The 13,204-nt window shown below is 37.3% G+C and overlaps 1 protein-coding gene across 1 annotated transcript; it reads right to left on the bottom strand.

Annotated features, from left to right (window-relative positions):
• Nucleotides 1–271: 271 nt before the first annotated feature.
• On the bottom strand, nt 272–10,034 carry tor4aa (torsin family 4, member Aa). The gene is made up of 2 exons (XM_056466238.1): nt 9,935–10,034; nt 272–4,276 (listed from the first exon to the last, which is right to left on the bottom strand). Exons 1-2 carry the CDS (start codon nt 9,980–9,982, stop codon nt 3,047–3,049), a joined length of 1,278 nt encoding a protein of 425 aa, XP_056322213.1. The 5' UTR covers nt 9,983–10,034; the 3' UTR covers nt 272–3,046.
• Between the last annotated feature and the right edge of the window lie 3,170 nt (nt 10,035–13,204).

The raw sequence follows: 13,204 nt of genomic DNA, 5'->3' as shown, positions 1-13,204 counted from the left end.
GCAAATCCAATTAGATTCACTTTATTTGGTAAACAGAGCAAGTCTCTCATATAATATCTCTACTGAAACACAGAAAATATTACTGTACACACTGCACTGTACATACATCAGATAAACATGTTCATATTAGTCAATAATATTACTGTAATTCATTTAAAAACTGAATAAATATAGATTTACACACATTTACTCCAGTAAATAAACAGAATTAATGATGGGCTGAAAATCTGTGTAATTCTGCGCGTGCAGATTCTGTGCGGGATTACTTATAAGGGAGAGATGGTCACTAGTGGGCGGGGCTTTCCCCTCTGATGACACGTACAGCAGGAGAATGTCAATCAAAGTGTTTTGATCAAGCGTAATTGTGATAAAAATAAAATAAATACATTTTTCTCATTATAAGCTGGTTATATTCACAGACTGTTGCCTCACAATTGTGTTTAAATCCTTTATAAAAGTGAATTTTGTATAATAGCTCTCCTTTAAGCTATTCATATGAATTCTTTAGGTAATAACATGTACTCCAGTGACAGCTTTTGTAAATATATATTTCTACATTCATACTTTAGGTGCTGTTGAATGCTTGATTCTGATTGGCTGATAAACATTCTAAGGTATCCCTGAACAGTCAAAGATCACATTAAAACAAGACTTGAGGCTTTGGATGAGATGCGTATGAAACTAGTCGCACACAGAGGAGCTTTTTGAGGACAAAAACATGACAAACGTTTGAAATGCACCATGTGAACCTTGTCTTTAGAAGCAGTAACCGTAGTATAATAACTGACTCAGTTCTGGACTGCTGAATTATAAGAAAATAATGCACACTCAATGTGTAAAGGACACTCCGCTACACATCAGTACATTAGGCATAGGTTTGCATTATTTTTATAATAATTTACTGGCCTGTGTATATACAGTCAAGGCTGAGATTATTTATACCCCTGGCCAATTCTGACTTGGTTACTTTTTAAGTTGTTTTGACTGAAAATGACACAGGCTTCTTCCAAGAGATGGTGAGATGAGGTACAAGAGGCATCAGTGTGCTTTATTTACATTTAAACAAAAACTTTAAGTCTGAATTTTCAAGAGGTATGAATAATTTCAGGTTTGACTGTGTAAATATATATACACACACACAGTCCAACTAATTTTAGAACTGAAGACGTTGGTCTCTGTACCCCATTTTCCAGTGGAAACTGAAAAGTTCTAATAAAAAGAGAAAAGAGTCATATTGTTTTGTGTTATTTAGAGTTTTGCTTGTTGCTCGGGCCTTCTTCACAGTAAATGAGAAACAATACAGTACAAAAGCTGACAGTAGGAGTTCTCTTTTTGAAGGAAATGACTGTTTAGAAAGGATGCATTCATTTGGTCAGATTATGATACAGAGGGTTCTGAGTAAATGCTGAAGCAATATTGATTTCTGAATGATCATGCCAAGAGTAAAATTCAGCTTTAAATCAGAGATCAATTACATGTAATGTAGCAGTGATGATATCTAATGCTTTCTTTAAATTATGATAAATGCATCCTTAGTGAACATATAAAACTTCTCTCCAAAATATTTGTAACGTCTGACCAACATTCATCTTCTGAATGGTTCTGTTTACAATTTTCACCACAAACATACACCGTAAACAACATGTGTTAATGAACAGTTTCCGTATCTTGTGATAAAACCATAATGCTTCTACTCTGGCATCACAGCATTAAAGCAGTACTTTTGAAGTGTTCCTGAATGTTTTGCTCAAGGGGAGCACATTTACTCTCCTGAATGACCCTGACAAACCCTTCAGTGCACGCTGACTCATGTTGTAAACAGCATACATCATCAACTCAGCTTCTGCTTTGTGATGTAAATCAGTGGTCCTCAAACCCCAGGATATGGTCCGTGGATCAATTGGTACCAGGCCACATAAAATCAATAATTATTTACATTTTATTTATTATTATCTGAGTCTTTATTTTAAAAAATGACCAAATTCTTTTGGCTACATCTCGGTCACTTGAGTGCAAAAATATAACCCACAGGCTAGCAAAATGAGTAAGAAACAGACGTTTTTGGAAAGTTTCTTTGTGAAGGGGTAAAGGCCCAGTGAAGGACCCACGAACTGCCGAGGAATGGATCCACAACCCATTTGTCAACAAATCAAAGGTGAATCCAGCATGTCTGTGCAAGAAGATCAACTGCTGGAGATCGCAGATGACGGGGACATTCACATATTGTGTCTTTTCCGCACACAACTGTGTCATTTCCAATGGAGGGGCGCACATATCTTGTGCCTTTCAGGCACACTCAGTTGAAAAACATCTCAGCTTTTCAGAATGCCGCGAGCGCACTGTGAGTCACGTGACAAGAACTGACCAATCAGCTTCATACTTTGGAATAAACACATTTTGGTAGACTAATTACCTCAGACAAACACAGAACACTGCAATAACACTCCATAAATACAACTTGTATCAGAGCTGCAGCAATGTTTTGTCAGCTTGTCATCCTCTGAGAAAACGATTGATGGTCACCTAGCAATCTTCGTACACCGCCCCAGCATTGATCTCCACTGTCGACATTCGATGTTAAAAAACTCAACTCTACGGCTTAACAAAGTGACTTTTATTGACATTTTAGTAGTAGTTATAAATAATATAACATAAAAGAAACAACATATAGAGAAATACGTCTGTAAAATAACTGGAAGTTTATTGCAAGGTTTTGTATCGTAATATACAACACCAACCCAGACTATATATATCACTTTAAACTATTATAAATGTCCATAAAAGTCACTTTTTCTAACTTTTCGAGGTTAATAGTTGTTAGAAGAAAGCTCAGGGTCCCATAATGCAGTTCAAAAGCATTAATAAACGGAAAGATAAAAACATGAATCACAAAATACGGAAACGGCTAATTTACACATATCTTTTACACTGTACACCTGCAAATATTTACCAGCAATGACACAGTGTTGAATTCTCAATGAAATCAAAATGGCCACCAACAACAACATTTTCTTCATGATGCCCATCTGCACGGCAGATTTTTGTTTTAAAGAAGGTTCACTTTTGCTACAACCTGCCTGCATCCGGTGTGTGAAAATTCCCGTTCGCCGACTATATAGTACGACAGTTCCTCCGCAAGTCTTTCCACATGGGATCGGTCTGGGTAAAATCCTTCCCTGGACATCTCGTCAATAAAACAATCCATCACATGACTCTTTTCCAAAAGCATGAACGGCAAGTACTCTGCATCCACAAACAGCACGTGATGCTCTTGAAGGTAATTCCGCAACCAAGGCGTTAGCTCCTGAGTCAAGCTCAAACGTCCCGAGATGGCAATGCTGGAGTTGTGCAGGACGAATTTGGTGATATCTTCGTGGCCTAGGTTGCTGATGAGGATGTAGATGGCGTTTAAGTATTTGTTGTTGTTTTGGGGGTGAATTAGCTCTTGCAAGGTGTCCATTAGCTGCCTGGGCATGTGTTCAACTTCATCGAAGATAAAAACTGGAATTTTCTCCTCTTCCTCTCCTTGGGAGACCATTTCGGAGATGTGAGAGTCCAGAGATTTGGTGCAAAGTGGGATATCATCGTCTGTTGGGCAATGGTGGAGCACAAAGTACTGCATCACCAACTCCTCACCAACAACCGAACGAAAATGCTGAGCTAATAATCGGCCGACGTGGCTTTTCCCGACTCCCGTAGGTCCGTGAAGTGACAGCACTAAAGGTTTATTATGCACATAGGTTGACAGATAATCCTGTAAATGACCCAGAAGGCCTTCTGCCACTTCCTGTTGTCCAAATACTTCCCTTTTAAGGGTCTTTTCCAGCCCTTCAAGGTCATACTTGAGGACGTGGTCATCCAAGTTCTCGATGGCGTTGTAGATCTGCAGAAAGACAATGATGCACAGCAAATACAGGCAGTTTTTGGCACGGCTGCTCTCTTTGGTGGGTACTGCCCTCAAGCTGCTGGTCGGATACAAAACTCGAAGCTTCCTCTTTTTCTTCCGCTTGCGTGGGGAAGCTGGGTTGCTGTTGACAGGCTCGTGGAGGTTATCAAAAGTGAAAACCTTGGGGCTGGTTGACCGTGGAGATGTGAAGATCTGCGGCGTCGCTGATGCAATCTCCAGACGCCGTTTTTTTATGGCCTGGTACTTCATGCGAATGCGCACCATGGCACGTACGCTTGAGGAGAACTGGGAGAAACTTCCTTTGCCATTTTGGTTTGGCTCTTTTGGTTGGTCCCCTCTTAACCGGTCACTGGGGTCTTGCTCTCCCATCTGTGGGAAGCAATACAGAAATATATGTCAATACATGAGAATAAACATGGGTCTGTGATTAAAGAAACACTTTTAAGAAAATAGGCTTATTTTGTAACTCTCTATAGTCAATCTGTTTACCATTTTTTAATTGTACTAAGTCCAGTGAAAAAAGAAAAGAAAAGAAAAGTTGCTATTTTATGGGCTAATATGGCTAGGGGCTTCTTTCAAGCAAGAAGAAGCAAGCTTTGAAATTCAAATTTAGATTTGAAAGATTCAAATCTTTGAATCATCTTGAATCATGTTCAAACTGTGATTGCAATACAATTTCAATGAATCGCACGTTCATCTAAAAGTCACTCTCAGCAGTGTGGGTGACGTTGAGATGCTTATTATTAATATTCTTGTTCAGGTATTGCTGTAAAGGTTTAACTGAAGAAAGATACAGAACATGTCAAACAAAGTGACTTTTTTTAGGCCCAATCCAAGTTCTATTTTTGTACCCCGACCCCTTCCCCTTGGCCCTTACAACCGAGGGTTAAGGGGAAGGGCTTCAAAATATACCCCTAAGAATTGGGACAGCACTACAGCACCTGCACACGTCATCATATGTCATCGTGATCTCTTGCTTCATGTGAGATCAGACGATGGCGACTGCTGTAGTGATTCCAGTTGTGCTATTTATTGGTATTGATATTCAGGACATCACTGAAGGCATATATCATGTTATCATAACGATATAATGTGGCAATAAGATCGCAACAGTACTGTGTATTTACACAGTGGCCATATTCATCATGTAAACACACCAAAACTGCATTAACATTATAGCAGACACTGTAAACAGCTCATTCCCAGCCACTTGACATTACTGACAGGGGATTTTAGTGTCTTCGAGTGTCAGAATGTTGTGGGACTGCTGTAAAGGAGTTATTATTAAGGATTATAGATTGCGAAATTTAGCGAGTTTTTCAGAGTTTTTTTTTAAGCATGACGGTAAAACAAACGTGGTTCTGAATATATTAAAACATGGGTTTGTTTGTTGTAAAAATTCATAATAATGAAAAAATAGTAATTTGTGGATCTCCTTACTTCCGGGTTCAGCAATGCTGCCGCTGTGGCTGGTGTATTCTGGGAAATTTTCTTACCCCTTAGTTTCGTGTGGTCGTGAAAAATCTTTGTTAGAAGGGCTATTCACCCCTTCCCCTTAGCCCTACGCCTTCAAGCTGAGGAGAATTGGGACATCCCTACCCCTTGACGTGCACGTGCAAATCGAGGGGTAGGGGTAAGGGCTGAGGGGTAGAATTGGGATTGGGCCTTAAACACCTTATAAAAGTGATTTTTGCATAAAAGGGCCCTTTTAAAACCACTGGTGGCACTTATAACCAGGACTTGACATTAACACTCGCCAACCTGCCAAATGCGGCTAGATTTCAGCTGTGGCGGGTTAGTCAGACACTCCCAATTTAAAAATGTAGTTTTCCTAATAGCAGGGTTTGACAATAAAGATGGCCCAATATGTGTGCAAATGTCATCCTAGAATCGAGAAGCAGCACAAATGACAAAAATAACGCTCGCGCAAGCAAAAGAAAGCAGGTGAATACCGAATTAGACAGGGCTTGATATTTGGTCGCATATGTGCCTGAAAATAATACTGACATTAATTTAAGAACTGAATGAATATAAATTTACACACATTTACACAAGTAAATAAAAAGAAATAATGACCTGCGGAAATTTCTGCACACACAGATTTTGTGTAGGCCTACTTCTAACTAACATTGACCATGAAGAACTGAAAGGTTCTTAAGGTAACTATAAAGCTTCTACTCTGGCATCGCAGCATTAAAGCAGTACTTTTGAAGTGTTCCTGAATGTTTTGCTCAAGGGGAGCACATTTACTCTCCTGAATGACCCTGACAAACCCTTCAGTGCACGCTGACTCATGTTGTAAACAGCATACATCATCAACTCAGCTTCTGCTCTGTGATGACAAAAATTACTATAATGAAAAGGAGGTCACTGTAGTCGTGCATAATTAAACGTGTTTCAAGTTTTATTTCTGTCCCACTATAGGAGAACCAAAGTACAAATGCAATGTTTTTTTTCCCCCAAGTAGCTCAGACTGTTGTTTGAGTTTGAGGCAGGCCCAAACATGGCCTAAAAACAAGAGAAAAAAGGCACAATACATGCGTAGGATGTGGACATGCTTCTCGTATGTTATGGTTAGCATCCCTTGTGAAAAAGAAGTTAATGCAAGTCTACTATAAATATACTTCTTTAAAACTATGAATAATAATTCATTCATTCTACTTTTTTTGTACTTCTCTAAAATGTACTTCCCTCACATTCTGAAGTGTAATATTAGTGTAATATTAGTGTACTTCTTTCAAACTGAAATGGCTCTTCTCAGAAATATACCTACATACTACCCTGGTTTCAGAGACTATGCTTGAGGCAGTCTGAGAATAAACTGCATGCTTGAGTTGCATGCTAAATGACTCGCAGTGACCGATCTTAAAATTCACCAGTGTCATTGTTATGTCTCATGATGCACACTAGTAATGTGAAATGTGAAGTAAGTGGGTCCTGTTGTTTTAATCCATCCGAGTACACACACACACACACACACACACACACACGCACACACACACACAAACACAAACAAACACCCAGGGAGCAATGAGGGGTTTGTTGCCTTGCTCAAGGGCACTTCAGCTTGTTATTGTAACTCCTCCATCTTTAATTCCTGCTGGAAATGGGAATTAAGCCAACAACTTTTGGGTCACAAGTCCTACTCACTAACCATTAAAGGCTGATTTATACTTCTGCGTCAAGTGCACGGGTATGGTCCAGCGCAGCCTTTACGTGGTCGCATAGCCCTCGCTGTGGCTGATGCGCACCTCTGAAAAAATGTAACTACACGTCGCAATGATGCGTAGCACAAGCTCTGGGATTGGTCAGCTTGATAGCTGTGACGAGTGTGGGCGGTGCTGAGAGCCGCGAGCCTGATGAAGCGAGTGTTTATAAGTGTAGAGTCCTGTGAAGGAGCTCCAGATGGAAACTTTTGTTTTGTGTTTATTTTGATTAATGTTGTTGCACGTTCTTCCAACAATGAAAAGTTAGAAAAAGTGACTTTTATGAACATTTTTAATAGTTTAATGTGATATATGACTGGGTTGGTGTTACTAAAACCTTGTAATAAACTGCCAGTATATTTTCTGTTATCTTCAGACTTATTTCTCTATATATTATATACATTATATTATTTCATGACTATTTATATTATATATAAAAGTCACTTAGTTCAATTTTAGAGTTGAATTTTCAACATTAAAAGTAGACAGAGCAGAAATCAACATCTCCTAATGCAATTCACAACCCCAAACAAACAGAAAACACTCGTGAATCTTGTGTATGAATTGAACTTTTGATGTCCTCTTGAGTTTTCTCTGAATGACCCAGGCTAACTCTTCAGTAAATGATGACTCATTGTTGTAAACGGAATGCGTACAGTAATAAACTCAGCCTCGTGTTTATCTCTATTCATTTGCATTTACATTCGCCACAATACAGCAAGAATGAGTGTGGCAACATCATTCACTATCTCAATCTGAATGACCTCGCCTGTAAATCCAGGCTAGCATCTTCAGCTATATGGCTATACACATGCAAATGAGACTCCATTCAAACAAGTTTCATCTGCAGCACGAAACAAAAGAGCTCAGTTTCAGCAAAACTCATCCGTGCATTGTCATGACCATCAAACATATCAAATGACAAAAACCGAATTGGGGTAAAGTTGGTTTTATATTCGCACTTTTGTTCATTTTTCAACAGTTTCAATTTGTTGCACACTACTTTGAATATAAGCTGTGCAGAGTTGCGGCTCTACAGGAATTGAGTTTGAGACCCATGATTTAGAATTTGTGGAGACTAATTTTCGGAAATTGTATATTAAAAAGTCAGAATGTGCAAATATTAAATCAACTTTACCTTAATAAAAACTGATTGAGGTAAAGTTGGTTTTATTTTCACACGTTCGGACTTTCTCATGAATAACATCATTTCAGAAAAGTATTATTTGCTAATTCTAAAGAGAGAAATCATATTAGCAGTCAATGATTATTGAACTACAATAATGTTAACAGTCAATTAAATAGAGGTAATGTTGTCATATTTAAATGCGATTTCAGAGCGAATATTCAAATTAGCATGGTACGTTAAACAATTTTTGGACCGTTAAAATTAAAGAACGAGCGAATAGAAAATCAACTTTACCTTAATAAAAACGGTAAAGGTAAAGTTGGTTATATTTTCGCACATTTGAACTTTCTAGTCAGTAATATCATTTCAGAAAAGTGTTATTTGCTAATTTTATGATTTTAAAAGAGAACTTATATTAGCAGTCGATGATTATCAAAGTACAATAATGCTAACAGTCAATTAAATTAGCGTGGTATGTTAAACAATATATAGACCGTTAAAATGAACGAACAAGCGAATATAAAACCAACTTTACCTTAATAAAAACTGATTGAGGTAAAGTTGTTTATATTTTCACACATTCAGACTTTCTGATCAATAATATCATTTCAGAAAAGTGTTATTTGCTAATAATTCAATGTTTACAGTCAAATAGAGCTAATGTTTTAATATTTAAATGTGATTTCAGAGCTAATATTCAAATTAGCGTGGTACGTTAAACAATATTTGGACCGTTCAAATGAACGAATGCCACGTGCGATTTAAAAATTAACTTAACCTCAATTAAATGAAAAGAAAAGTGTTATTTGCTTATTCTAAAGAATGAAATCATATTAGCAGCCAATGACTATCAATGAGCAGTAAAACAGTCAATTAAATAGAGCTAATATTGTCATATTTAAAAGCGATTTCAGAGCGAATATTCAAATTAGCGTGGTACGTTGAACAATATTGCGACCGTTAAAATGAACGAACGAGCAAAAATAAAATCAACCTTACCTCAAAAACTGATTGAGGTCAAGTTGATTATATTTTCGCACGTTCAGTCTTTCTAATCAATAACATAATTTCAGAAAAGTGTTATTTGCTAATAATGCAATAATGTTACAGTCAATTAAATAGGGATAGTGTCATATTTAAATGCGATGGTACGTTAAACAATATTGCGACCGTTAAAATGAACGAACGAGCGAATATACCTCAATTAAAAACTGAGGGGTCTCGTTTTACTTCATATAACTTAGTTCAAATTTACCCCCAAAACAAACAAAACAAAAAGCGAATCCTATTTGCTTCAAATGAGAAAACTACCTTGACACTCTCCTCTAAAGGTATAACTTATGCTCAACTCAAACACCGTTTGCTTCTGCAAAGTTCAACATTCCACACATTCTGCTTTTCCTTCACAATCCCCACTGCCACACAGAAGATATGGTTTCCTTCCTGGAAGTCCCGTTCACACACCCCTTTTGGAAAACAAGGGTAATAAAAGTGCCTCGCAGGCTCCTAAATCAAGACTAGACTGCAACTTTTCAAGTGTCCCAGCAGCGCATATGAAGAAGGGAAGTTAAGCAACAGTTGCTTCGGCTTGCAGCGGTTATCTAACTCTATCGGATGCAAGAGGAAAAAACTGCACATGAAAGACGAATGTAAAACTTGAGAGATTATTTGATGCAAATTGAGTTGGCTTACCTTTAGTAAACAGCCTTGAATTAGAGCTGGCGTGTGGTTTTGAAGCATTGGATCCCTCTAGATCGCTGACTGATGAGGAGAGAGTGCAGCGGAGGAAGCGACTTCCTCACCGCCAAACATTAACATGATATCATGGCTCCGCCCACATTTTCAAGCCACGCCTCCAGATCTCAGGCCTTCTGAAGCACCTTTGTGCATTTAAAAATAGTTTGTTGCACTTCATTGTATTGAGTTACGTCAGTCGATTCGGAGAAGGAAAGCAAATCATGTTGAGTAGATCTTGCAATATTGCTGGTGGCAAAGGAATAACATGTTCAATATGTGTAGATTTGTTCTGTGCGCAGCGCAGTGTTGGGTGTAGTTACACTTACAAAGTGACTAGCTTCTGTAATTAAATAATTTTTTCACTAAAAAGTCATCTAAGTGGATTGCTGTTTATTTTTACGTGATTTAAATACAGTTACTTATATTTCCCCTAATGAGTTTGGACACAAAGGAAGATATTTTGAAGAATGTTGAAAACCTGTAACCATTGACTTGAATTAGTTTGTTCTACTATGGAAGTCAATGGTTTGTTTGCACTTTAATTGTACTATGCGCAGTGTTAGGCGTTGTTATTTATAAAACTAGCTGCTATAATTAAATTACTTTTTCACTAAAAGGTAATCTAAGGTGTAGCTGTTTGTTTTAGGTTATTTTATTACAGTTATATTTCCCTTAATGAGTTTGAACACAAAATAAGATATTTTGAAGAATGTTGGAAATGTGTAACCACTGACTTACATTTATTTTTCCTACTATGGAAGTTAATGATTTGTTTTTACTTTATTTTATTGCGTTACGTCAGTAGACTTGGAAAAATGAACCAAATGATGTTGAGTAGATCTTGCAATATTGCTGGTGGCAAAGGAATGACTGTAATGACATGTTCAATATGTGTAGATTTGTACTGTGCGCAGTGTTGGGTTTAGTTAGTTGTAAAACTCACTGCTGTAATTAAATAACTTTTTCACTAAAAGGTAATCTAAGGTGTAGCTGTTTGTTTTTAGGTAATTTAATTACAGTTACTTATATTTCCCTTAATGAGTTTGAACACAAAATAAGATATTTTGAAGAATGTTGGAAATGTGTAAGCAGTGATTTATTTTTCCTACTATAAAAGTCAATAGTTTGTTTGCACGTCATTGTATAGAGTTACGTCAGTCAATTTGGAGAAAGGAAATCATGTTGAGTAGATCTTGCAATATTGCTGGTGGCAAAGGAATAACTGTAATGAAATGTTCAATATGTGTAGATTTGTTCTGTGTGCAGTGTTGGGTGTAGTTAACCAGCTGCTGTAATTAAATTACTTTTCCCTAACAGTATAATCTAAGGGGATTACTGTTTATTTTAGGTTGTTTAATTACAGTTATATTTCCCTTAAAGAGAAACTTTATGAGTTTGAACACAAAAGAGGATATTTTGAAGAATGTTGGAAACCTGTAAGCAGTGACTTACATTTGTTTTTCCTGCTATAGAAGTCAATAGTTTGTTTGCACGTCATTGTATAGATTTACGTCAGTCAATTTGGAGAAAGGAACAAAATCATGTTGAGTAGATCTTGCAATATTGCTGGTGGCAAAGGAATAACATGTTCAATATGTGTAGGTTTGTTCTGTGCGCAGTGTTGGGTGTAGTTACTGTAGTTACAAAGTAACTAGCTGCTGTAATTAAATTAGTTTTTAACGAAGGCATTACTGTTCATTTTTAGGTTATTTAATTACAGTTATATTTCCCTTAAAGGGAAACTTTATGAGTTTGAGCACAAAAGAAGTTATTTTGAAGAATGTTGGAAACCTGTAAGCAGTGACTTACATTTGTTTTTGTCATGGAAGTCAATGGTTTGTTTGTATTTCATTGAACAGCGTTACATCAGTGAGAGAAACCAAATCATCTTGAATGGTTCTTGCAATATTGCTGGTGGCAAAGGAATGCATTTATTCATTCATTCATTTTCTTTTCAGCTTAGTCCCTTTATTATTCCGGGGTCGCCACAGCGGAATGAACCGCCAACTTATCCAGCACATGTATTACGCAGCGGATGCCCTTCCAGCCGCAATCCATCTCTGGGAAACATCCACACACACTCACTCACACGGCAACTTAGCCTACCCAATTCCCCTGTGTACCGCATGTCTTTGGGCTGTGGGGGAAACCGGAGCACCCGGAGGGAACCCACGCGAACGCAGGGAGAACATGCAAACTCCACACAGAAATGGCAACTGGCAACATACACATTCATACACTACAGCCAATTTAGTTGATCAATTCCCCTATAGCGCATGTCTTTGGGCTGTGGGGGAAGCCAGAGCACCCAGAGGAAACCCATGCCAACACGGGGAGAACATGCAAACTCCACACAGAAACGTATTTTGCTGTGAAAATAACTGTGGATGATTCTGTGTGATGATGAACGGTTATGGGGTTGATGTGAGTTTCCAGTTTAGGTGGAGTTTTGCAGTTTAGAGTTTAGAGTTACACACACACAAAGTGCCAAACAATCATCGATTAGATAGCGTGAAGATTTAGTGAGAATTTTCACTAACACTCATTTGGGAGGATATTGTGGTTTTACACTGTGCAGCTGAAACAAACCATGTTTATTTATTCCATTATTCTCATTTATTTCCTCTGTTCTTTTTTAAACAATTAATAATTGATTGCGTTACATAAAATTTACCCTCGTGTGAAATCTTTATGAGTTTCTTTCTTCTGTTGAACACAAAAGAAGATATTTTGAAGAATGCTGGAAACCTGTAACCACTGACTTCTTTAGTAGAAAAATAAATACAATGGAAGTCAATGGTTACAGGTTTTCAGCATTCTTCAAAACATCTTCTTTTGTGTTCAACAGAAGAAACTCAGATGAACTTGTCACAATTAAATGATGACAGAATTTTAATTTTTGAGTGAACTGTCCTTTTAAGAAATGAAATGCTATAGTTTAGATTTATTTATGTTTTCTTATTCCAAAAATCATTACAATAATATGATGTTTTATACAGTGCTCAGCACATTTAAGTACACCCCTCACAGTTCTGTCTTTTAAATTCATATTGTTAATAGGAAGCTCTACAATATTATATCTGTGCACAAACATTAGATTAGTCAGTGCTGAAGCCAAATCTGGAGCTCATCTAACAAAATAACTTACGATGATGGATTAGTACACCCAAATTCATGTTCTATATCTGTTGAATGAATCTGTTCTGTTTAAATGCACCAAAACAC

Source organism: Danio aesculapii, chromosome 10, assembly GCF_903798145.1.
Source record: "Danio aesculapii chromosome 10, fDanAes4.1, whole genome shotgun sequence".
Classification (NCBI taxonomy): Eukaryota; Metazoa; Chordata; class Actinopteri; order Cypriniformes; family Danionidae; genus Danio; species Danio aesculapii.
This window is presented reverse-complemented; position numbering and strand designations above follow the sequence as displayed.